Genomic DNA, 25,422 nt, shown 5'->3' with positions numbered 1-25,422 from the left:
GAGAGCCAGAGGGGCAGGTGGCACGCTGGTTGGAGGAGCTTCAGCCGTATGACTTCACGGTGGTGCACAGGGCAGGGGCACGCCACTCCAACGCCGACGCCATGTCCCGTCGGCCCTGTACTGCAGACGGCTGCCGCCACTGTGAACGGAGAGAGGGACGGGAGAGAGAGCTGCGGGCAGAGGAGGGTGTCTGTGCCACAGTGTGTCGGGCGAGCGGGCCTGTCTGCTGCGAGCTGCAGACTGTCAACGTGGCTGAATGGCGGCAGCAGCAGGGACGGGACACAGACCTACAGCCAGCGCTACAGTGGGTAGAGGCGCAGGTGAGGCCACCATGGGAAGAGGTAACAGCGCTCTCACTCGCGACCAAAGGGTTGTGGTCGAAGTTTGAGAGACTGCGGCTGGCTGATGGCGTGCTACAGCGGGCATGGAAGGAGTCAGCTACGGGAGAGGAGAGGTGGCAGGTGGTGGTCCCAAAAGCATTGCGGGAGGCTGTGCTCCAGAGTACTCATGGGGGTGGGGACTGGACACTTTGGGGTCACAAAAACACTGCGCCGTCTCCGTCAGGGCTTCTACTGGGGGCAGCACAAGAGGGATGTGGAGGACTTTTGTCGCCGCTGTGACAACTGCACAGCGAGAAAGGGCCCCCAGGCCGCTCTCATGCTCAGCTCCAACAGTTCCCAGTGGGGGCTCCCATGGAGAGGGTGGGAGTGGATGTAGTTGGGCCGTTCCCCACCACAGACAGTGGAAACCGCTGGGTGCTCACGGCCATGGACTATTTCACAAAATGGCCCGAGGCCTATGCTCTGCCTGACCAGGAGGCAGAGACCATCGTCGACGCCCTGACAGCGGGGATGTTCAGCAGGTTTGGAGCTGCAGAGTCCATCCACAGCGACCAAGGCAGAAACTTTGAGTCCCGTGTGTTCGCCACCATGTGTGAGAGGCTGGGTATGCACAAGACCCGCACTACTCCTCTCCATCCTCAAAGTGATGGCCTTGTGGAGCGCTTCAACAAAACGCTTGGACAGCAGCTGGCCATCGTCTCTTCCAAACACCAGCGTGACTGGGACAAGCACCTGCCTATGGTCCTCATGGCATGCCGCTCCGCTGTCCAAGACTCCACCTCCTGCACGCCTGCCCTCCTCATGCTGGGGGAGAGATCCGCACCCCTGCGGAGATGGCGTTGGCCGGCCCCTGGATAGCCCTCATGTTCCTCCGGGGCCGGAGTATGCCCGGAGACTCCAGGACCGCCTGGAGACAGCCCACACCTTCGCCAGAGAGCAGCTGGTGAATGCAGGTGTGAGGCAGAAAAGGAACTATGACGTGCACACCCGGGGAAGGCACTTTGTGGCTGGGGAGCTGGTCTGGGTCTACAGCCCCCTAAGAAAAAAAGGCAGATGCCCCAAGTTGGACAGTCACTGGGTGGGACCCTGCAGTGTCCTGGAGAGGGTAGGGGAGGTTGTGTACCGGGTGCAGCTTCCTCCCAGGGGGAGAAAGGTGGCACTGCACCGGGACAGGTTAGCCCCATACAGAGGGGCCTCTTTTCCCCAAACCCCAGGAACCCCCACAATTCCCCTCTCTGGCAATGACATTCTCCAGGCACCCACCCTCAGGTGCCGCAGACAAGGCTCCAGACAGCCCACTCCCCCTGTGTCACCGCGTGGTTCCCCAGAGCCATGGACTGTATTACCCGTTCCCGCTTCCTTGTCCCCCATATCCCTGCCTTCATCCCCTGGTTCCCAGGGGGGCACTCTGCGACCATCACGGCCACGCAGGCAAAGGAGACCTCCGGGTCGCTTCAGAGACTTTGTTTGTTCCCTCGGGGACGAGGGACTTTGTGGTGGGGGGCTGTGTAGCGACCCGCACAGACAGCTGTGTGTTATGTCTTAGGCTAGGATGTGGTTGTGTTGTACTGACCAGTACCCGGTGTTCGCGGGGTCCGACATGTCAGTCAACCTGCTATCTGCCAATCACGGGAATGCCTGGAATGTTCTGATGCCGGGCATCCTGGTGGTTGGCGGAGTGGCGTGGAGGGGGGTTGGACAGGGGGGTGAGCATTGGAAGTTAAGACCAGGTTCAGCTTTTATTCTCTCTCTCTTACGTCTGGGCTGCCCAAGAGAAGGTCACGATTGGCTTATGGGTTATCTGTTATCTTTTTGGCGTGTGCTACGGCCCAAACAGTAGCCTGTGTAAAGTTGGTTTAATAAACCGTCAATTCGCAAACTCAAGCCTCTGTCTGGACAATTGTTCCTTTATGATCTAGTCAGGTCATTACAAATGTAATAACCAACGCTTCAACAGACAAGCTGTCTTCATCAGGGTATAACGACAAACGCTGCAGATCACTAGTTTTTATCGTGTCAAAGGACACACACAGGTGTCTGTAATCGTGACCGGGTGTGGCTTGACATCATTGGTTAATTTTCAGATATAAATAGAACATACAAAAACCATGAATGGATAGCATACAATCATAGATAACATTTATAATGAATAGCAAAATCACAATAATGGCTTCAGATCAAAGTCTACGTTGAGCCCGAGGGGAGCAAGGGTCTTTAAATGTAAGATCCAGGCAGCCTCTCGTTTTAACAATAAGGGAGGGTGATGTGTTCGATGCCGATATAACGTAGGGATGAAATCGAGTGGTTCACTTCCAAAAAGTGGGCCGCAACTGGGTACGTCGAGTTTTTGCACATAATGGTACTACAACTTGCACTTTTAATTCACCCTTGGTTTTACCCACATCATTTTACCACAAGGACAAGTTAAGATACATAATACCGTTGATTGGGATCTGTTTCCCTGTTTGGGGGTGTTTAAGGGATCTACATTTGTAAGTGACATAGCATTGAGCGCAGCCGTTACATTTGTAGTTTCCATCCGGTAGAGGTGCAAATAGACATTGTGCAGGGGTTAATCAGTTTACCAATTGAGATTTCTGCCCCGCAAGAATACGACCAAGGGAGGGTCCGAAAACACATTACCGATACGTTCATCGGATCTTAGAATGTGGCAATGTTTGTGAACGATTCCCTTAATTTGTTCAGAGCACTTTAAATAGCGGGTAGTGAAGACGCAAGAATGATTCTTTTTGCGAGAATGTCCTTGAAAGAGATTAAGGGACATTTTAATGTTTGTGCTTTTCTTAACTCATTTCTGTGTTCTATACATGTGCTGTTCTACAAACCAATTTCTGTGTTCATGCAAGTGGCTGACTGGATAAGTCACACCTATCAGTAACTGCAATTTGGCAGTAAGCCCAGAACGTTTTGTGCAATGAGTACTATAGTGCAATGAGTTGGTTGGAACCTTTCTAGCGCGCTGACATATAAACTATTATTCATTTAAGATTGACATTCAGTGTCCCTGTGTAAATATTTGTTTTGGATTTGCTCAATGGCAGTATTAAATCAGACAATTTTTGTACCCTCTCCCCTTTAATTTTCTTTGCATCTCAGCCATGTTTTTGATGCGACAGAATTGGCTGTAGGGCAAACTGTATTTAATGGGAAGCATGTGACAGCTATCAGCCCTTAAACTGTTACATCAATAGGTTTCCTATAAAGATCAGTGTATAGAACATCATCCTCACACGAAATCAGATCAAGGAAACTGATTTGACTTGTGTCAGATGGCATCGTAAATCTCAGGTGCTCAGAACAGATGTTAAGTTCCCAACCTGGCCCTCACACAATCATTATCATCGTTTGTCAAATGTATTATCACTAATCAATGATATTGCTGTACTTATACATTGCATGTTATATAAATGTCATATCAGCATTTGTTTATTTACATTTTCAATTGACCAAGTCTGATTTGTTCAAACATCTTAACATCTTTATTAAGCAAATAACATTATAAATAAAAAAAGTGCATAGAAAAATTAAACGGGTTTAGAAATATGTATACAATTATTTACAAACTCAGGGTTTATTTGTACAAGGTAACAAAGACAAGTTCACACATTTTCTTATGTCTTTTACACTTTGTTATACTTTAAAATAACCCTACCATATAGAACATACAGCTTTCTGAACCAGTTCTGGGAGAGATCGTCATGGTAACTTCAGGTTTACAACTAGTGCTTTGTATGCTTCATCGAACACACAGGCCAGCTCTGCAGGACATTAAAACCAAGTTACTCTTATTATCATCATCATCCTCTTTTTTGCATTAGTATTCTTTAACATCTGTCAGAACTACTGAGGTAGAATCCTGGCAAAAGGTTGGGGAGTGGAGTGGGCATAGAGAAACCTTGTCCTCTGAGAAGTGTTCCCACATCCGGTTTTAAGCAGAAAAGGAATCTAGGTAAAGGATAGCCGTATCCCTGAAAACCAGAAGCATCCTGTTAATGGCAAACTCTGCTAAGGGTGTTAGATGATTGACACATGGGAATACAGGCTCCATCTCACTGATTGGTCGCGCAGGCGGGCTTAAGCTCTTCCTTACTGTGTATTAAATTCCAAAAGGACAGTGCTCATTTCCTTTAGATTATTATCTCTAGCTTGAAAGGTTCTCTGTGGCACGCAGATGGGAAGAATAGCATGGACTCCAATGCTTGCTATTCTTCTGTTATAAGGCCTGCCGATAATAAGGCCTGCTGTACTTTCTCCATGAAAATAATACCAAAACAAAGAAATAAAATCAAAAACAATTAAAAAAGACCTGCTTTAGAACAACGTCTTGTGTAAAGACTGAAATGTTATACACAACTTTCCTCAAACATCAAGGTTCAAATAAAAGAAAGAGGAAACAAAGTAAACAAAAAGAGGAAACGAGGGGAGGAAGATTTCCCACAAGACCACCACCATTTACACGAAGCAAAGCTAGTTTCACCAGTCCAAAATCTGAACAGAAACATGAATAAATACAACTATTCTAGAGCTCAAGCATTCTCCCACTGTAAAGATGTGAACAACAGTGTGTACACATTTGATTTCCTAATATGTCTGACTGAACTGACAGCGTTGTCTAAAGTTGTACGACAGCAAACGTTAAGGTGCTGAGTGCATTCTCTCCCTATCTTGGTTTTACACCAAGACATGATTCTCTCTTAAAGCCATCCTACGGAGCAACATACAGTACAGTACTGGCCTAATGCTATGCTTGAGATCTCCAGTGCACAGGGGTGCTGTCAGTACACACAGTCTGGAATATATAGAGTTTATAACACATCTCTTTGTGGTGGAACATGAACAGTGTTCCACCCTTTGTGGATTGCGGAGAATGTCAGAGAGAGAAGTCAGTTCTTTGTTAACTCCACTGAATGTTGAGAAATATGGAGTCTGGATTTTGTTAGTTCACTAAAGACGCGCAACGCAGCAAAGTCGTAGGCCTAATATTATTGCAAAAGGTAATCAGCATTTGCCATGATAGTAATAAAATATATTTTTAAATAAAAAAAGATGCACTGAGGTTTCCAGCTAAACTCTTCACTCTTGGATTGGGTAGTGTTTGCAACATACAAAAATGGCGAAGGGAAAGTTCTTAAAGATATGATTTAGCTGCAGCAAACATTGTAAGGGTGACACTAACCGTTATCTAACCGTTTAACTGAACATAATGGAGGTCCCGTCCCCGGTCTGTGGGAGAGGGGAGTGGAGAATGGATAGAAGAATAGGTATTATTTGCAGGGTCTCTGACGTAGGAGCCTCCAAGCCTATTGCCCATCATATCTAGCACCATGGTTCTCTGAACAGTCAACGGAAAGCAAATATGTACAACCTGACGCATGATGAGCACTGTGAAATATAATTTCAAATAAATAAAACTATGATTACAGGATCAAGTAAAGATGGAGATATGGCTAAGGGATCAACTAGATAGCATGGAGCCAACATGATTATGGGTGTCAAAATTAAAAATCTACCCCGCCACCCGACAACAAAAGAAAGAATATCACCAAGTCTAGCTTTTCTGGTCCACCCTTATTTCAACAGAAAGGACTTGACGTTATGGCGTCAAGGAAAATACCTTCATGCAACATAGAACCAGCAAAACCACAGATGTCTGCATGGTTCCTGTTCTCAAGAAAAAACCCACACTATAACAGTAGCTATTTCCACCCTCTCCTGTGGTGAACTTGTCCAACCCTTGGCAAGTGCATATTGGTTAGAAGTCAATGTGAGCTTATGGATGCATGTCTCTGTGTGGCGCTCCTCTTCCCTCTTGCTCCCCATCTCCTGGCCCTGGTTCCTCTCCCAGTCTCTTCGTAGTGGCTCATCCTTTCCTGTATTTTCTCTTCACCCACCTCCCAACCCAGTAAAACCTTAATTTAAGGATTTGAACCTGTCTTCCCCTGTTGCCTCTGCTCTCACCCCCTTCCCTTGTGCCTTGTTCCCCCTGCAGAGACTGTGGCAGTACCACGTCATCCTCCTGTCCCTAGTTGAGGAAGCGTCTGCATTTCCGGGCCCCGCAGTTGCAGTTGAGCTTGCTTGCTGGGTCTTCGATGGGGAACTTGTAGTCGTAGGTGAGCTCCTCACCCCGGTAGATCTTGCGCAAGGCGAAGATGACGATGTGCTTCTGGCCCTCCACGTTGATGACGCGCGAGTAGCAGTTGGGCTCGCACGAGTGGTTGATGAAGCGCGCCGCATTGCCGTGCATGGTGGCGTCCACCACGTCAAAGTCATCGATACGGAACATGTAGCAGCCGATACCCTGTGGAGGAAGGAGGGAAAGAGACAGGGGACTTAGTTTTAGTTTAACATGTATTATGTTGGTATCAGTAACATTTATTCATTCAAGCCCACAATTAGCGGATTTAAAAAAGTCCACCAACTAAGGTCTCGTTGGGACAAACCATAGGGCTTATGTCGTCTCAACCACACTCTGGACTGATTGATCTCACCTTGCCATCGTAGTACTTCTCTCGCTTGTCTGTGAGCACTGAGCGAATGACGATGCCGGCATACTCGATGACCATCTCCTGAGCGTCGATGTTCCTCTTGCAGAACAGACCTCTGCCGTGGATAGCAGACCTACACCAGAGAGAGATGTCAAAAGAGGCCCAAGTATAAACAACAGTTTCCATAGCTAATCTCCTTGGCAATTAAAAGGATGCGATGATCACATGATTAATTTATTTATTATCTGATCCTGAGCCAATGGGAATTCATGTTATTCATTTTGTAGCAGAATGACATAATAGCAGAAAAGGGAGAGGCAGGAAATATAAACCATGCCTCAGTTTCTAGTTTGCTGTGATAGCTGTAGAGAACCGCAGTGACGGCTTCCTGTCCAGACAGACTGCAAATTCTCTCTTGTGGGGTCAGTTGGCACCCCACTGAGAAACACATGAGCTCTTCAGCCCAGAATCATGATCATAGTCACAGGCTCTGTCCATAGTATTGGCTTTGACCTCAGTGCCTCAGGGGGGATGAGGACAAGTTGTGTGCTGACCTGTACACGCCTACAGCCTCCTTAGATGTCCTCTCCAGATGTCTGAAGCGCATGGCCATGGGGAGCTCCAAGCTCGTGGCACGTCTAGGAGAAAAGGGATAAGCAGAGAAGATGACAATGTGCTTCTGACCTTTTACATTGAACTCTGAGTCTCTAGTGACTCTTTTCTCAGACACAAGTGGGTAGAACATATTTGTAACATTGCTTGTTAGGAGGAAGTAGTTGCAGAAATGACAGAATGGTTTAGTCCAACCACAAAGATCACTTTAGGGGAGTTATAAATACTGAAATGGACAACATTTCAATAGTGAATTAGTTACAGCTATAAAAACGTTTATGTAAACCTGTAGTTGTACAGCTCCTTTGTTACTCATAAATCTGAATGAGAATATTGATATGTTATGTATACAAACTTATAAAATGGATCACTTGTTGATGTGAAAGTTGTTTTTTAAAGGAACAACACATGTACAACAAGTTCTAAGAATGTTCCCGCGAGACAAGATCTTTCATGGACTAGCTCCTGCAGTATTTAAGCCAAAGCATCCTTTTTTAAGATGTTAGCATTTAGCTAGCTTCCTTTGCAATGGCCAGCATACAATAACTCTGTAATCTGACCTTGTGGATTTGAGTGGGACTTCATCTTCTTCCTCATCATAGGGGTTGATGTCAGGCAGCTGGCGGTGCTGGGAAGCCAGGAAGTTGAACATGTCAAAGGTGGTCTTCCTGTAAGAGAAGACAGGAACAAGGTGTCACGTTACATTTTACAGTATGTAGGCTTGACTTTCTTTATCATTGTTTTCCCCCCCAGCATTGGTGTAGAACTTGGGATGTGGACGTCACCCACACACTCTTCATAAGTTAACGGAGCAGCATAGATGTCATACAGGTCTTATTTCTAGCTTACGCAGACTGTGGAGGTGGAGATGACGCTCACACAGAAACACAACAGCCACAGCACTTGTTCCTCTAAACCTGACAGATGTCGACATTCAAAACATACATTCCACCAATACTCTACACAGAGAGACTAGCTTCCACTTTGAAGTTGAAAACCACCTACAGAGGGGAAAACCCAGATTCTCCAGACATTTGCTAGACAGTGGTATGGGTTGACCAACTACAAGGTAAGGACAAAGTAATACCGGTTCCCACCATTACACTTGTGGCGATGTACCAATTCTCTGAAACTTCCAAATTAACATATTTTTATTTATAAAACTTCCTCCAACCAATAACGCATGATCAGTGTTGCACATTTTGGGGAAAATTCAGAGGTGGAAACTTTCCGTGGAAATTAACAGGAATATACGGGAAAATATGCAAATTAATATTATCATTTAAAAGTAGATGTTTTTTGCATTAGATATATTTACCATATCATATGGAGACAGAAACAAACATTTTACCTTATCATAAGTAGACATAATTGCAAATGATTACCGGTAAATCCTTCCAATAGAAAAAAACTAAAACTTGGTTACGAATTTGACTTTAATTTAATGAGTTGACTCTTCACATGGCATGATTTCACTGAACAAAACGAAAGGGAATATTGAATGATCCCCAATGATCCATCGCATCTCCCAAAACATTTTCAACATACATCTGTAAAATGATAGTCTAGTAACTAAAGCTTTCGTTGTCTTCCTCTCAGGCTTCCATGTCTTCTCCCTAGGCCTCCTCAATGTCCACCTCTTGAACATCAGACTCTGAGGCCTCATCCACATTGTCACTTTCCAACCTTGTTAAGGATTGTTCGTTGTCAGGCTCAAAAAGCCTCAAATTTGCCCGGCTGGCCACCACTTTTTCAACCCTTGTATTGGTCAGCCTGTTGCCTGCTTTGGTGTGCATGCTCCCAAACAAGGACCAGTTGCGCTTTGAGGCAGCTGATGTTGGTGGGATTTGGAGGATGATGGAGGCAACAGGGGAAAGAGCCTCAGATCCACAAAGTCCCTTCCACCATGTGGATGATGAGATGTTGGCACGACTGTCATATTGCATCTCCATCCCAAAGCCTTTGCTTGGAAGTTTACTTTGCCAGACTGCCAAGAACCTTGCCCTCATCCAGGCCAAGGTGGCGAGGACACGGTAGTGATGACACCATAGGCCTTGTTGATATCTGCACCAGACAGGATGCTCTTGCCAGCATACTTGGGGTCCAACATGTACGGTGTGGCGTGTATGGGCTTCAGGATTTCAGAACTGCAGTTTCCTCTGCTCGGAGCAATAGTGAAGTGGGCAGGGCAGTACGGATTTCTTCTCTTTCATCTGCAAGCAGAGTCTGAACATCAGACAGGATGGCATTGTCTCCCTCAATCCGTGCAATGGTTACTGCTATAGGTTTCAGGAGGTTCAGGCTGCTTACCACTCTCCCAAAATACATCCTCCAGGAGGATCCTCTTGATGGGGCTGTCCATATCGGCAGACTGTGATATGGCCACTTCTAGGAGAGACTCCTTCCCCTCCAGGAGACTGTCAAACATGATGACAACACCACCCCAACGGGTGCTGCTGGGCAGCTTCAATGTGGGGCTCTTATTCTTCTCGCTTTTCTTGGTGACGTAGATTGCTGCTATAACTTGATGACCATTCACATACCTAACCATTTCCTTGGCTCTCTTGTAGAGAGTATCCATTGTTTTCACTGCCATGATGTCCTTGAGGAGCAGATTCAAAGCATGAGCAGCACAGCCAATAGGTGTAATGTGAGGGTAGGACTCCTCCACTTTAGACCAAGCAGCCTTCAAGTTCGCAGCATTGTCAGTCACCAGTGCAAATACCTTCTGTGGTCCAAGGTCATTGATGACTGCCTTCAGCTCATCTGTCCCTTGTGTCTGTGCTCTTATAGAATACTGGTTGAGGGGTGGAGATGATGTTGATAATTATTCCTTGCCCACGAACATTCAACCACCCATCAGAGATGATTGCAATACAGTCTGCTTTCTCTATTATTTGCTTGACCTTCACTTGAAGTCTGCATCCAGCAAATGAGTAGATAAAGCATGTCAGGTTGGAGGGGTGAATGCTAGGCGAAGAACATTCAGAAATCTCTTCCAATACACATTGCCTGTGGGCATCCGAGGTGAACCAGTTGCATGCACAGCTCAAGCAAGATATTCATCAGCATTTCTCTGACTACGTTTCTCCATTGAGTCAAAGAAACTTCTGATTCCAGAAGGACCATGAGCTGTTGCTATCGATAAGGTGTCTCATCATTTTCACCTCGAATAGAAGTAGAGGGACTTTTGTCAGAGGTTGCTTGTTGTGAGCGCTGAGGGAACTTTATGCACTTGGCCAAATGATTCTGCATCTTTGTTGCATTCTTCACATGATTTGGCACAGTATTTGCAAATGTGCACAACTTTTCCTTCTACATTAGCTGCAGTGACATGTCTCCACACATCAGATAGTGCCTGTGGCGTTTTCCTGTAAAGATTAGAAAAGAATTGTAAGAAAAAACAAAATACAATTCCATGTACAGATAAATAGTTAAACAGTTAGATTAAACAACTTTGTAAGATAAATGTTTAAAATGAAACATGTATGGAAACGGGTGAATTAATACTTCTCAGTTAGCAGGCTCAAGCAAGCTAAAGCCCACATGGTAGCAAACACTAGCTAGCAGAATTTGTTAACCAGTTAACACTTTGCTGTAGACTACCATTTACTAGTTAACGAAAAATCATGTTTGTCATATAAAATATATTCACCCCACCCAGTATTGTAATCTAAACTTACCAGAAAGCATGTAGTCCTTGGCTCAGACAGTGTAGTAGTGTGGGCTCAATTGCATCTCATTAGTGTGCAAGATCTTGAGAATCTTGATGGATGAGTACACTGCACATGTGATGAAAGAATGCACTGTGCATGCAGAGGGTTGCAATTCCATTGAATTGGGGATAGTTTAACCAAAATATGCCACAAGACCTAGAATTGCCTTATGTGTATCCCACAAAAAAAGGTTCACTATTATAAGCAAACTTTTTTGATGAATTTAAGCAAAATTCCCAGGCTTAACTTCCCATGGAAAGATTCCCGGAAAGTTTGACACTTTGCAACCCTACTCATGATACCGAGGAAGTATTGGTGAAATGTTTACAAGATATGTAAGATTAATCTGTAAGACAACTCGGACTCAATTTACATTACAAAATAATGACTTCCCTTATATTTTCTATATTTAACTTCCAGGGCCCCTGTAGTGAACAGACACCGGGACACTGACCTGAGGTAGACCTCAGAGCGGGCGCATCCAGAGGGGTTGACAGGCAGGTCCTCCTCTTGGCTGATCTGTTTAAAGAAGCGGAAGGCGTGGCTATGGCAGCGGCGGGCCCCCTGGAGCTGCTCCACCAGGAAGACCACTGTGTCGTGGAGCAGGCCCAGCATACGGGCACCTGTCATCCCAGAGAAGGACAGCTGCCGAAGCCTGGCCCCCGCCCGCGCCTCCTGGACACAGTCTATCACTGCTCTCCAGGCCTCTGAGGAGGGAAAGGAGGGGAAGAGAAAGAAGAGTAAAACGTGAGTAACACAGAATAACACACAAATGGAAACATATGGAAAACAGCCAACATTTCGTGCTAGATGGTTTATTACACAAGTTCATTCTAGCTGATTACGAGAAAGGAATGTGTGTCATAATCTTATGTTTAGTCATACAGTCGAAGTCGGAAGTTTCCATACATCTTAGCCAAATACATTTCAACTCAGTTTTTCACAATTCCTGACATTTAATCCTAGTAAAAATTCTCTGTCCCTGTCAGTTAGGATCACCACTTTATTTTAAAAATGTGAAATGTCAGAATAATAGTAGAGAACGATTTATTTAATCTTTTATTCATTTCATCACATTCCCAGTGGGTCAGAAGCTTACATACATTCAATTAGTATTTGGTAGCATTGCCTATCTTGGGTCAAACGTTTTGGGTAGCTTGGGTCAAGCTTCCAACAATAAGTTGGGTGAATTTTGACCCATTCCTCCTGACAGAGCTGGTGTAACTGAGTTCGGTTTGTAGGCCTCCTTGCTCACTAACACCTTTTCAGTTCTGCCCACAATTTTTCTATAGGATTGAGGTCATGGCTTTGTGATAGCCACTCCAATACCTTGACTTTGTTGTCCTTAAGCCATTTTGCCACAACTTTGGAAGTATGCCTGGGGTCATTGTCCATTTGGAAGACCCATTTGCAACCAAGCTTTAACTTCCTGACTGATGTCTTGAGATGTTGCTTAAATATTACTTAATTTTCTTTCCTCATGATGCTATCTATTTTGTGAAGTGCACCAGTCCCTCCTGCAGCAAAGCACCCCCACAACATGATGCTGCCACCCCGTGCTTCACGGTTGGGATGGTGTTCTTTGGCTTACAAGCCTCCCCCTTTTCCCTCTAAACATAACGATGGTCATTATGGCCAGTTCTATTTTTGCTTCATCAGCCCAGAGGACATTTTTCCAAAAAGTACAATCTTTGTCCCCATGTGCAGTTGCAAACCGTAGTCTGGCTTTTTTATGGCGGTTTTGGAGCAGTGGCTTCTTCCTCGCTGAGTGGCCTTTCAGGTTATGTCGATATAGGACTCGTTTTTACTGTGGATATAGTTACTTTTGTACCAGTTTCCTCCAGCATCTTCACAAGGTCCTTTGCTGTTGCTCTGGGATTGATTTGCACCAAAGTACGTTCATCTCTAGGAGACAGAACGCGTCTCTTTCCTGAGCGGTATGACAGCTGCGTGGTCCCATGGTGTTTATACTTGCATACTATTGTTTGTACAGATGAATGTGGTACATTCAGCCGTTTGGAAATTGCTCCCAAGGATGAACCAGACTTTTGGAGGTCGACATTGTTTTTTCTAAGGTCTTGGCTGATTGCTTTTGATTTTCCCATGATCTCAAGCAAAGAGGCACTGAGTGTGAAGGTAGGCCCATCCACAGGTACACCTCCAATTGTCAATTAGCCAATTATCAGAAGCTTCTCAGGCCATGACATAATTTTCTGGAATTTTCCAAGCTCTTTAAAGGCACAGTCAACTTAGTGTATGTAAACCTTCTGACCCACTAGAATTGTGATACAGTGAATTATAAGTGAAATAATCTGCTGTAAACAATTGTTGGGAAATTACTTGTGTCATGCACAAAGTAGACGTCCTAACTGACTTGCCAAAACTGTAGTTTGTTAACTTCTTTGGGGTAGGGGGCAGTATTTTCAGTAAACTGCCTGCTACTGCAGATCCTAGGATATGCATATTATGCATAGATTTGGACAGAAAACACTCTGAAGTTTCTAAAACTGTTTGAATGATGTCTGTGAGTATAACAGAACTCATATGGCAGGCAAAAACCGGAGAAAAAAATCCAACCAGGAAGTGGTTAATCTGAGGTTTGTAGGTTTTCAACTCTTTGCTTATCCAAGATACAGTGGAAATGGGGTCATGTTGAACTTCCAAAGGCTTTCACTAGATGTTTAAAACCTTGTTTGATGCTTCTACTGTGAAGTGGGGCCGAATGAGAGGGGAATGAGTCAGAGGTCTGCCAGAGAGCCAAGAGCTGATCACGAGCATTCACATGAGAGGTAGCTTGCATTCCATTGCTTTTCTACAGACAAAGGAATTCTCTGGTTGAAACATTATTGAATATTTATGATAAAAACATCCTAAAGATTGATTCTATACATCATTTGACATGTTTCTGCGGACTGTAATGGAACTTTTTGGACTTTTTGTCCGTACTGTCCGCTGGACTTGCACGTGCGTTGTGAGTTTAGATTGTGTACTGAACGCGCAAAAAACAAGGAGGAATTTGGACAAAAATTATGGACATTATCAAACAAAACAAACATGTGTTGTGGAACTGGGATTCCTGGGAGTGCATTCTGATGAAGATCATCAAAGTTAATATTTATAATGTTGACTCCAACATGGCGGATATGTCTTTGGGTAGATTTGTCGTCTGAGCACCGTACTCAGATTATTGCATGGTTTGCTTTTTCCGTAAAGTTTTTTAAAGACCTGACACAGGGTTGCATTAATTAACAAGAAATTTGTGGAGTGATTGAAAAACGAGTTTTAATGACTCCAACCTATGTGTATGTAAACTTCCGACTTCAACTGTATGTAGAAATAGTGGGTATTTGTGCAGAAATCATTGCCTTGAGTACTGGGTAATGTAATTCTTTCTAAACTAACATTCTACAGATAAGACACATGAAGTCTATTCATTTGCCCTTTCCTCCCTGAAACCTCACCCTCTACGCTGTCTGCCTCCACACTGAAGCCGTCATCGCTTTTGATCTCAAAACGGAGGTGGGGCTGATCTCGGCTGGGGGGACACTCATCGTCTGAGGGCAGCAGCTCATCATCTGAGCACGATACAGCACCTGACAGGATGGAAATACCACAGGGTATTTTCAAATCAGGCACACTTGTTTACATTGTACAGGTATAAGAAGTATCATCAGTCATCATACAGACATACTGTTCATAAGGCACTATTACACATAAATACCGGAGTATTTGTTCCAGTCAGTCAGGGCACTGCGGCCCACTGCATCCCAGTTCTGTTGTTTACCTGTGTCCATCCCTAATCGAGGTATCGACAGGCGGTCCCAAAGCCCTGGCCTGTGAGGAATACAACAAGAGAAAACACTGAAATCGACTGGATACAGGCTGTATATCACTCACTGTATGAGATACACACTTCGGTTAGGGCAAAAATGCAGTGATAATAACCATCACACTCATTTACTAATCTCAGTTATGACTTCAAAAAGGTTTCTATAGTTACTGACCTCTACAAAGCATATTGACAGTCCTATTTCAAGAGTAAAATGCCTTGTTCCATTTGTCATATCACACTATAGGTTACTAGTAGGGAGAGGAAGAGTTTAGCATAAGGTTAAAAATAGCCAGACATGATCTTATCGACACTGATGAGAAGAGGCCCACACTGGAAACATGAGTGACGTGCCGATAGTGAAAAAATAATCTATTTCAATATGATTCTGACCTTTAGCATTGTTGCAGATGTAGCAAGTTAACCACTTAATAAAAGAGGAACACGGGGCCGGCAGGGTAGCCTAGTGGTTAGAGCATTGGACTAGTAACCGAAAGGTTGCAAGATCAAATCCCCGAGCTGACAAGGTACAAAATCTGTCGTTCTGCCCTTGAACAGGCAGTTAACCCACTGTTTCTAGGCCGTCATTGAAAATAAGAATTTGTTCTTAACTGACTTGCCTGGTTAAATAAAGGTAAAATAAAAAAATAAAAAAATAAAAAACACTACAGGAGACTCACTGGCTATCAAACATAAAAGGCATAACTATTTTTGTATTATTAATTGAAAATAATATTTGTACATTTTGTCTCATTACTCATTTCATAAGATCACTGCCCTGATAAGTTCCAAAGGACTAACCTTGTGCTTTCAGAGTCACTCAAGTGCTCCTCCTTTAGCTTGTCCAGGTCCAACACACCTTTCACCGTTGGGGTTTTAATGCGAACACCCCCAGCCCTGCTGGAGACAGCAGCAAAGCTGTCTTTGGGTGTCGGCAGGTCCTCCTTAGCACTAGGAGGCTCTGGCTCTAGGAAGTCTGTCTTGGACTTCTTTGTGGCACCAATGCGATCAGAAAGGGAGGACACCCTCTTCATACGGACATGGGCGCGAGGAGGGCGGGGTGTTGAAACAGACAGTATGGTGGCTGCGGGCTCGGGTTCGATGAGTAGTCCTGGGGGCAGGACCACAGATTTCAGGGAAGGGTTGTTACGGAATGTGGAGGGACTCAGTATGCGCGGACCGGTCCGGTTGGGGGTGTAGTTACTGGCCATGGCTTGGTTGATGATGGCTTGGGCGCTCTCAGTCTTGGTCATGGAGGAACTCCCGTCCTGACCAGCAAACTCAAACAGGTCTACAGCTTTGTCAGACTTTTTTCTCCCAGAAGTTGTGGAAGGTTCTTTCTTCTTTCTGGGTTTCTTCATCCCTGGTATAGCTCCATCTGCAGATGTGCTTGCGTTCTTCCTGGGTTTCTTGACTGCTGCCACTGTCCCATTGCTGTTGTGAGTGAGCAGTTGAGTGATGGTACCTGGGTTCTGAACCACAGACGTGGCCATCCTAGGGACATGGGATGGCATGGCTGTCCCTGGAGTCGGGGTGGACATTGTACCAGCTGGAGCTGGGGTGGACATTGTACCAGCTGCTGCCAAGGTGGCAGACAGGGCATTGCTCTGAAGGAGGCTGGCTATCTGAGTGACACAATTATAGGAGGGACAGCTCTGGCTGGGCAGCTGGAAGGTGTTGCTCTCTGGGTTCTTCACAAAGATCTGGCCCAGGCGGTTGACCAGCAGAACGTGAGGTGTAGGGTCCACGTTGGGACCACCCACTTCCTTAACAGTAAGGATAGCGTGGCCAGGTAGTCCCTGAGGTAACAGCGGCTGTTGGGGCTCCAGTGGCGGCCTGGGGGTGGAGAAGTTAATGGAGATGGTGTGTCCCATGGCAGCTTCCTTCTGCAGAGACATGGAGCTGTATCCGTTAATCATCACAGGGGCAGAGGAGGGCTGAAGTGAAGAGAGCATGGGGTGACACTGGGTGGATAGAGCATTGGAGAGAGAGCATACAGAGGGAGAGGAGGATACAATGGTAATTGCTGTGGAGACCATGGCCTGGGATTGTGTGGAGAATATAGGCAGAGAGACTGATCCATAAGTTGGGAGACTGACGCTTGATGTTGCAGACAAAATGGGATCAATTTGAGAGGACAAATGTGGAAGGGCACTGCCTGGAATAGGTGCTGATAATTTGGTACAAAAGGTCTCCATGGGTGGCAAGACTGTTGACCCTTGGGAGGATGACAGAGGTTGTAGTGAGATGCTAGTCAGAGGTGGCCTTGAAGGGTTAAAGCCAGGCAAAGAGGACTGCACAGAGGGACTCATTTGTAAAGGGTTCATCTGTGCTATGCTGGGGTTAGGGAAGTCCGAGGAGATAAGAGAAGAGGGTTGAAGAAGCTCCAACAGGGTGCCCTGACTACTGCTCAACGAGAGATCTCCGGAACTTTCGGTCAAGTGGTTCATGTAAATGGCAGATCCATCTGTGGGCAATACAAAGTGGCCACTGTTAGAATCCAAGAAGAGGTCTTTTGGAGCGTGAGGCTGATGGGTTTCCATGGGAGCATCAACCTGGACAGGGACCAGTTCAGTGAAACAGGTGCTGGGGGAGGGAGGATCACACCTTTCAAGAACAAGTGGAGCCTCAGGGGCAAAGTCTAGACCGGAACCTTGGAATAAATCCTCTGGGTAGACCGTATCAGGCACCTTAGTATGGACAAAGTCCGGCAGAGTTCCTAGAAGGGGTGCAAGCGGCACTGGTTCCTGGGCTTCTAAGGTGGGGATTGAGTTTTGTTGTTCAAGAGGAGTTGGGAAGGTGTATAACTGCAGGGGAGTAGTATTCACATCAGCAGGGCTGTTTGTTGTGGATGGGTCCACTGCAGCTGGTCTTGGAGCTTCTGGTGAGATCTCAATTGGCGCAAGGGTCACACTGTCCAAGTCAGTCCCAGCCAGTTGTGCGGCATTAAAGGCTTTGGATGGATCCTGGGGTATATACGCTGGGGGAGGTTTTGTAGAGGGGAGGACAACTCTGGTTGGAGATTTGAGAAGGTTGCTAAGGGGTGACTGATCTGAGACAGGGCTTCCAGAGTCTGCACATAGACCATTTGTCGTCATTTCTACTTCAGGCGGAACATGCATTTGAGCTGGGTTCTGAACTTGACTGGCGCTCTTCAGTTTCTGAGCCCCGTCCGTGGTTGTCACGCTGGCATCACTCTCCGTCCCATCGTCCACGCCATCCAGTTGAGGGATAGATCTTGAAGAGGGAGAGGCAGGAGCCTGGGTTGGGTCCCTGGAGCCTGTGCGACTGACCACAGTCCGCGAGAAGTCAAAATAGTGCTCCATGTCCTCATCGGAGGAAGTGTTACCCCAGTCTTGCCTGGCAGACGCAGCTGAGCGGGTCAGGGCTGTACGTGTCTTCCTCTTACGAACCTCTGGCTCCCAGAACTCCTCTTGGTTGTCGTCGCCCTCCACGTCTATCTGGGCACCACAGTTCATGGCCACTCCCTCATTCACTAGCATCTCCTCAATCTCAAGCTCAGTCTTCAACTCGGAGCCCATGGCCACGTCAGAGTCCTCGCGGAATTGTGTGAAAGAGCCCCTAAGTGGTGAGGTGCTGTTAGGTGCAGGGTTATCCTCCGGTTCTGGGGAGGCCAGGAAGTTGTGTGGTACCTCCACTGAGTCTGACTGGTTCAGGTCGAAAGACAGCCTGGGTCTAGGAGAGTGCTGGATGGTGGGGGAGAGGGACAGGCCAGGGGAAGGGAAGCTGCCCACACTGTCTTCCCATGGTGGCTGGGGAAAGAGTCCTGAGGTAGAGTGAGTCATGTTCCCGGGGCATCGGGCAGAGGAAGCACTTCGACCTCCGACAGGGCGGGCAGAGGGAGAGGTCAGCAGGATATCAGTAGCCCCTAGGGGAAACAGCAGAGAGGTGGGCACAGAGGCCTTGGGATGCATGGAACCCCCAGTGCGGAGAGTGATTAGTCCAGAACCAGTTGGGGAGCCTAGGGGTGGGGAGGACATGTCCCTGCGGGTTTGGGAGTGGGGGCTGTGGCGACGGGGCCTGCGTGTCTCCTCCAGGTCACTGATGGTCAGGATGTGGTGGGGTTTGGACTGGGTAGCTCCTGCAGAGGAAAAACAGATAGAAGTAAGACAACTGAACAGACACACAAACAATCAATGCTTTCTGGGTAATATCTATACATCAATCCAAACCTGGCAATGTTTTTTTTTTTTACCCAGAGGTGTTCTACAAAACAACATCAGCCAACTACGGAACAGTTACCTGGGGAGGGCAGAGGCCGGAACAGTCCTCCAGCTGGTCTCCTGATTTTGGGCCTTGCCCCTTGGTCAGGTTTAGGGAGTGGAGCTGAGAAGCTTGGAGTAGTGGGTCGGGAATGTGCCACGTCAACCTCTTGGGGATCAGATTCTAGAGGTGAAGCAACAACAACTCTGTTTACTATGCCACGGTTAAGTCTTTGCCAATATCCACTTTGCAGTGTAAGAAAGCCAACAGTTACACTAATATTTTATGCTGAACAAAAATACAAACTCAACATTCAACAATTTCAAAGATTTCAATGAGAGACAGTTCATAAGGAAATCAGGCAATTTAAATAAATCCATTGGGCCCTAAATCTATGGATTTCACATGATTGGGAATACAGATATGCATATTCTGGTCAGATACCTTAACAAAAAAAAAGGTAGGGGCGTGGATCAGAAAACCAGTCCGTATCGTGTGGGACCACTATTTTAGCCTCATGAAGCGCAACATCTCCTTCGCATAGAGTTGATGAAGCTGTTGATTGTGGCTAAAATAGATTGCGGCTGCGCGAAGTTGCTGGAAAGTGGCGGGAACTGGAACACACTGTTGTACGTCAATCCAGAGCATCACAAACATGCTCAAAGAGTGACATGTCTGGTGAGTATGCAGGCCATGGAAGAAATGGGACATTTTCAGCTTCCAGGAATTGTGTACAGATCCTTGCGACATGGGGCTGTGCATTATCATGCTGAAACATGAGGTGATGGCGGCGGATGAATGGCATGACAATGGGCCTCAGGATCGCGTCACGGTATCTGTGCATTCAAATTGCCATCAATCAAATGCAATTGTGTTCTATGTCTGTAGTTTATGCCTGCCCATACCCTCACGACACGATGGGGCACTCGGTTCACAATGTTGACATCAGCAAACCGCTCACCCACACGACACCATAGGCGTGATCTGCAGTTGTGAGGTCGGTTGGACGTACTGCCAAATTCTCTAAAACGACTTTGGAGGCAGCTTATGGTAGAGAACTGAACATTCAATTCACTGTCAACACGTTTGGTGGACATTCCTGCAGTCAGCATGCCAATTGCACGCTCCCTCAAAACTTGAGACATCTGTGGTATTGTGTTGTGTGATAAAACTGCACATTTTAGAGTAGCCTTTTATTGTCCCCAGCACAAGGTGCACCTGTGTAATGATCATGCTGTTTAATCAGCTTCTTGATATGCCACACCTGTCAGGTGAATTGATTATCTTGGCAGAGGAGAAATGCTCACTAATAGGGATGTAAACAAATTTGTACACTAAATTTGAGCGAAATTGGCTTTTGTACATACAGAAATTGCTATGATATTTTATTTCAGCTCATGAAACATGGGACCAACACTTTACACATTGCACTTATATTTTTGTTCAGCATAGCAGTGAGGGTTTGATGCAGTGTTGCATTACCAGGACTCTCACCTGACTGGGCACAGGGGCTGTGTGCTATAGTGCTATTCTCTCCTTTGTCAGGCATCTCTTCAGCAGGTTTCTCAGGGACCGGCGGTCGGACCTCACGGATCGTACACGTGTATTTGCATCGCCGCAGTGGGTTCACCGTGCTCCAGTACCAGCGAGAACACCTGCAGAGAGGAGTTGAAAGGAAGGAAGTCATAAAAAACCACATCTAAACATGCCAATTTCTGATTCATTATTAACTATGAATTGCTGCTACTTACCGGTAACCCACTGGGAAAAGTTTTCCTTGCTTTGCAGACAGCTCAGTCAGCATACCTAGCTTTTCAATCTGCAAAGAGCCTGAATTCAGAAAATAACAATGATTAGATGAGCAAAACCCATGACCCGTCCTGTGTCCACCCACTGTACTGTGATACCTGTACTCAAGGGAGCTAAAAAAATAACAATGTAATGTGTCGAGAAAACATACCAATCATCAAATTAATGTTTTCTGGCTCCAGTCCGGTCAAGAACTTCCTGCGAAGACTGACCCCATCAAAGTCCACGTACATCCTCCGATTCACCTCAAACCCTTGGCCGGTGATGATCTGCAAACGAACAAGAACAATGTACACATGCGTGAGGAAACTCATAAAAAAATAATACAGTCTCACTACTGAGTAGTCTCAGGACTTTACCTTGCCACTGATGAGGTCTCTGTGTTTGTAGCAGTACACCTTCTTGTCGTCCTGGAATACACAGTTGCGGGAGCGGGCACACATGAAGTGGTAGTTGCTCTGGCAGGAGGTCAGACAGCAGCCCACTGTAGCACCTGTATGGTTACAGCGCTCACAGCGCTGAGAGAACAAAATACACAGACAGGTTAGATCAGTCCAGGAGGAGAGAATAGGGGTGGATAAGGCGTTTGAGAGAGACAGAACTTTGGACAAAGATACACAAACTACAGCTGCTGGAAAAACAAGAACGTCACTGCACAAATAAAGTGAAGCCTCACCATGAAGCGCCCCCTAGCAACGGCACTGTGCACGTGCATCAGAGAGCCATTGTCCTCCTCGAACACCTCGGCGGACCACATGGAGCAGTTGATGTGAGCCCATTCGTTCTGGCCCAGGTACAGCAGCCTGCCCGCCTCCTGAGGAACACACGGAGGAGGTTAGAAATACAGAACTGGTGGGTTACCTACTGTGTGGATATGGTTTACTTCATTTCCTGATAGTCACAGGCTGTTATGTTAAACAAGGGTATGAAGGCTTAGTGCTCTGAAGTCAGTGTGGTTTGTGTTTCTTCCCACCATGCTGTGATTCCTTACCGCTTTGTGTTAGGGGGCAGTATTTTCATTTTTAGAGAAAAAAAACGTTCCCGTTTTAAACGGGATATTTTGTCAGGAAAAGATGCTAGAATGTGCATATAATTGACAACTTTGGAAAGAAAACACTAACGTTTCCAAAACGGTAAAGATATTGTCTGTGAGTATAACAGAACTGATGTTGCAGGCGAAAGCCTGAGAAAAATCCAATCCGGAAGTGCCCCAGGTTTTGAAAGTGCTGCGTTCCAATGGCTCCCTATTCAGCTGTGAACGTACCATCAACGAGCTTACGCTTTCTACGTATTCCCCAAGGTGTCTACAGCATTGTGATGTAGTTTTACGCATTTCTGTTGAAGAATAGCCGTAGGCGGCCACATTGCGGCTCCGAAAGAGATTCTCGCGTAAAATACAGAGGTAGCCATTACTCCAATCGGTCCTAGTGAAAAACAAATTGTCCCGACGGATATATTATCGAATAGATATTAGAAAAACACCTTGAGGATGGATTCTAAACAACGTTTGCCACGTTTCTGTTGATATTATGGAGCTAATTTGGAATATTTTTCGGCGTTGTGGTGACCGCAATTTCCGGGCGATTTCTCAGCCAAACGTGAGGAACAAACGAGGCTATTGCGCCTACAAAAATAATATTTTGGGAAAAAAATGAACTTTGGTTGTCTACCTGGGAGTCTCGTGAGTGAAAACATCCGAAGTTCATCAAAGGTAAACGATTTAATTTGATTGCTTTTCTGATTTCCGTGACAAGGTTGCCTGCTGCTAGCAAGGCATAATGCTATGCTAGGCTATGATAAACTTACACAAATGCTTGTCTAGCGTTGGCTGTGAAGCATATTTTGAAAATCTGAGATGACAGGGTGATTATCAAAAGGCTAAGCTGTGTTCCAATATATTTCACTTGTGATTTTCATGAATAGGAATATTTTCTAGGAAGATTTATGTCCGTTGCGTTATGCTAATTAGTGTCAGATGATGACAACGGTCCCGTACACGGGATGGGGTGTCACTACAGGTTAAGTCACTTTTGACAAGGGCTTCTCAGATGTGTTCTGAAACCTAGTTCCATTCAGTCTTACTCACATTGGACTTGGCATCTCCATACTTTTGGCACAGTGAGCATTGCCTCCCGTCGTCCTTGGACCACCCTGTGTCTAGGTCAGCCTTGGACAACCGTCCCTCAGACTTGGATGGCCATACCTCAGACATGGATTGCCGTCCGGCTCTTCCCCTTTTCCCTGAGGGACAAAGGACAGACATCATACCAAAACCACAACAATCCCCTTAGGAAATTGGTCTATTCAATATTTGCTTTCTCATTGTTTTTCCTCCCCTCAGTTGTGTAATGTACCTTTAAGTTTATTAAGCCTGAAAGCCCTGTTTTTCCTGAAGTGGAGGCCCCTTGTTGTCTCTGTGGTCAGAGGGGTGGTGGGGTGAGGCACCTCTTCTTGTTTCACCTCCAGGCGTGGTACATTCTCTGTCTGCAGGGTCCCTAGAGGGGCCCGGGACCTTAGCTCCTCCCTCTCACGCCACTGGGCGTACACATGCTCAGTGGTGGGGGGCTGAACCGCATGGGACAGCATCCCACTGCAAAGGGAATGGATGGAGAAATGGAGGGGTGAGGAGATGGAAAAAAAGAGTTAGTCAAGTTGTGTTAGAGTCATGCTGTGCCAGATTCCAACTTGAGTTACCAGCACGTAACTCAAATTTGGATGGTTTAAGCAAACATCTGAGTTACATGCACACAGTTACACTCAAGTTAGAATTTGACTTGAAGAGTACACAACTGAGACAGTGGCTTACATCAAGCTGATTATGATTACACTCATTTACATTAACAAATAATTCATATTTATTAATAAATCTTTTCCCCCAGAAGATAAGGTGACAGGCAGGTCAGGTCCTTTACCACTCTACCTTTACCACTCTACCTTTACCACTCTACCTTTACCACTCTGTGAATCACCCTACATTGAGCTAAATGAAGTCACTACTCTGTGTCCTCAGATGTGAACTGGGAATGTGTGAGAGAAGGGGACAGTCCTGGTTTTAACATCCAGAAGAAGAAAATGAGAAAATAATTGTAAGACTAACTTCTGTAACATTGGATTTGAATGACTGTCCCCCCACTTTAAGGTTGTTGTTGACAGTATAGTACAATTTAATCAACTCATCATTTCCCATCAGGATGTGAACAACAGGGGTGTCATACAAATGTGTGGCAAACCAGAAAACATAAATCAGTTGCTCCACTGAATGTAGGCTTATGCTGCTTCATGGGAAAATACATAAATTCCTGCAGGGCAGTAGAGAAGCAATATGTTACAACCCAAAGTTAAACTGGAATTTCATAGAAATGTTCACATGAGTCAATATCTGACGACTAAAAACATGGCAGCTTCTTCAACCTATGTGGTAAATCCCCAAATCCCAATGTCTGAGAAATAACTCCCAGACAGAACCTTCTAAGAGCCTTGGTTAATCGTACGCCGAGTTCACAAGCATAACAAACACCAGGTTTAACAGACAAGGACAGGAATCATCAACTAGATTCAGCCGCGGGTCGATTCTCTCTTGAGAAGATGGTCAGGGGGCCGGAACATAATTACACATCATATGTAGGACTGCAAAATGATCGCAAGATCCCCAAACAGATATAATAATTTGACTAAAACAGCCATTTCAAAACTTACATTTGTATAAAACCACTTATTTCTCTTTTATGTATGAGAAATAAAATCACTGTGGGCCACCAGTTGAGATACCCTGAACTAGGAGATACGAGGAGAAGATTGCTACTCACATAGGCAGGTCTTTGGATCGGGGGTCCCACACTTTGGGGTCCTGACTGTTGAACCAGTTGAAGACCTCCTCCAGAAGCTACAGAGAGAACAATGAGGAGAGGGTGAATCTACACTCTTCTGTTGGCCATTTTAAAACATGTACTGCTTTTTTCTTTCCAATAAACATTACAAAAATGGTCTTGGATTCAACCATCTTCTATGACTTTAGTTTGAACCAAGTGAACCTATGATGGCCACCAGAATCATAGAGCCCCATAACTCATTCCCAATTACATACCGTTCTGCTGACCAGACAGCCATATGGAACAACTTAGACACCACAAGACATTTTCTGAGGACTGATGTCACTGACTGAGTACAGACCATGCATTGTGTTAGGATGAGGGTATTCAAGGGTCTGTGTTGTCTAACTTTATGAAACTAGTGTGTACAGTTTGTACACAATATTTAAAAATAAGTTGAGAATGTCTCAAGCAAGATGAGCGTAAATAGCTGTGTTCACAAAGTGCAGCCAAGTGTAGTGAGAACATTTGTATATCAGTTTATTATCACGTGTGTGTGCTTTTAACAAAAAAGCT

At 45.6% G+C, this 25,422-nt stretch overlaps 1 protein-coding gene across 3 annotated transcripts in view; it reads right to left on the bottom strand.

Annotated features, from left to right (window-relative positions):
- Positions 1-3,818: 3,818 nt before the first annotated feature.
- Positions 3,819-25,422, bottom strand: part of LOC135521995 (histone-lysine N-methyltransferase 2A-like) — a 60,442-nt gene continuing 38,838 nt past the window's right edge. For 2 of the 3 annotated variants that reach the window (XM_064947854.1, XM_064947855.1), the window contains exons 18-34: positions 24,844-24,920; positions 23,392-23,627; positions 23,124-23,278; positions 21,714-21,851; positions 21,397-21,555; positions 21,189-21,306; positions 20,980-21,058; positions 20,723-20,883; positions 19,268-19,411; positions 15,806-19,106; positions 14,897-15,009; positions 14,637-14,768; positions 11,630-11,882; positions 8,020-8,127; positions 7,402-7,485; positions 6,851-6,980; positions 3,819-6,660 (exon numbers count right to left, since the gene is read on the bottom strand). In XM_064947854.1, coding sequence (XP_064803926.1) covers positions 6,385-6,660; positions 6,851-6,980; positions 7,402-7,485; positions 8,020-8,127; positions 11,630-11,882; positions 14,637-14,768; positions 14,897-15,009; positions 15,806-19,106; positions 19,268-19,411; positions 20,723-20,883; positions 20,980-21,058; positions 21,189-21,306; positions 21,397-21,555; positions 21,714-21,851; positions 23,124-23,278; positions 23,392-23,627; positions 24,844-24,920 — 5,664 coding nt within the window. In that variant the 3' untranslated portion in view covers positions 3,819-6,384. The remainder of the gene's footprint in view (positions 6,661-6,850; positions 6,981-7,401; positions 7,486-8,019; positions 8,128-11,629; positions 11,883-14,636; positions 14,769-14,896; positions 15,010-15,805; positions 19,107-19,267; positions 19,412-20,722; positions 20,884-20,979; positions 21,059-21,188; positions 21,307-21,396; positions 21,556-21,713; positions 21,852-23,123; positions 23,279-23,391; positions 23,628-24,843; positions 24,921-25,422) is intronic. The other variant, XM_064947856.1, reaches the window with a different exon arrangement.

Source organism: Oncorhynchus masou, chromosome 30 (genome assembly GCF_036934945.1).
Source record: "Oncorhynchus masou masou isolate Uvic2021 chromosome 30, UVic_Omas_1.1, whole genome shotgun sequence".
Taxonomy (NCBI): domain Eukaryota; kingdom Metazoa; phylum Chordata; class Actinopteri; order Salmoniformes; family Salmonidae; genus Oncorhynchus; species Oncorhynchus masou.
Note: the sequence above shows the minus strand (reverse complement) of the source record. Positions and strands in the feature narration are given on the sequence as shown.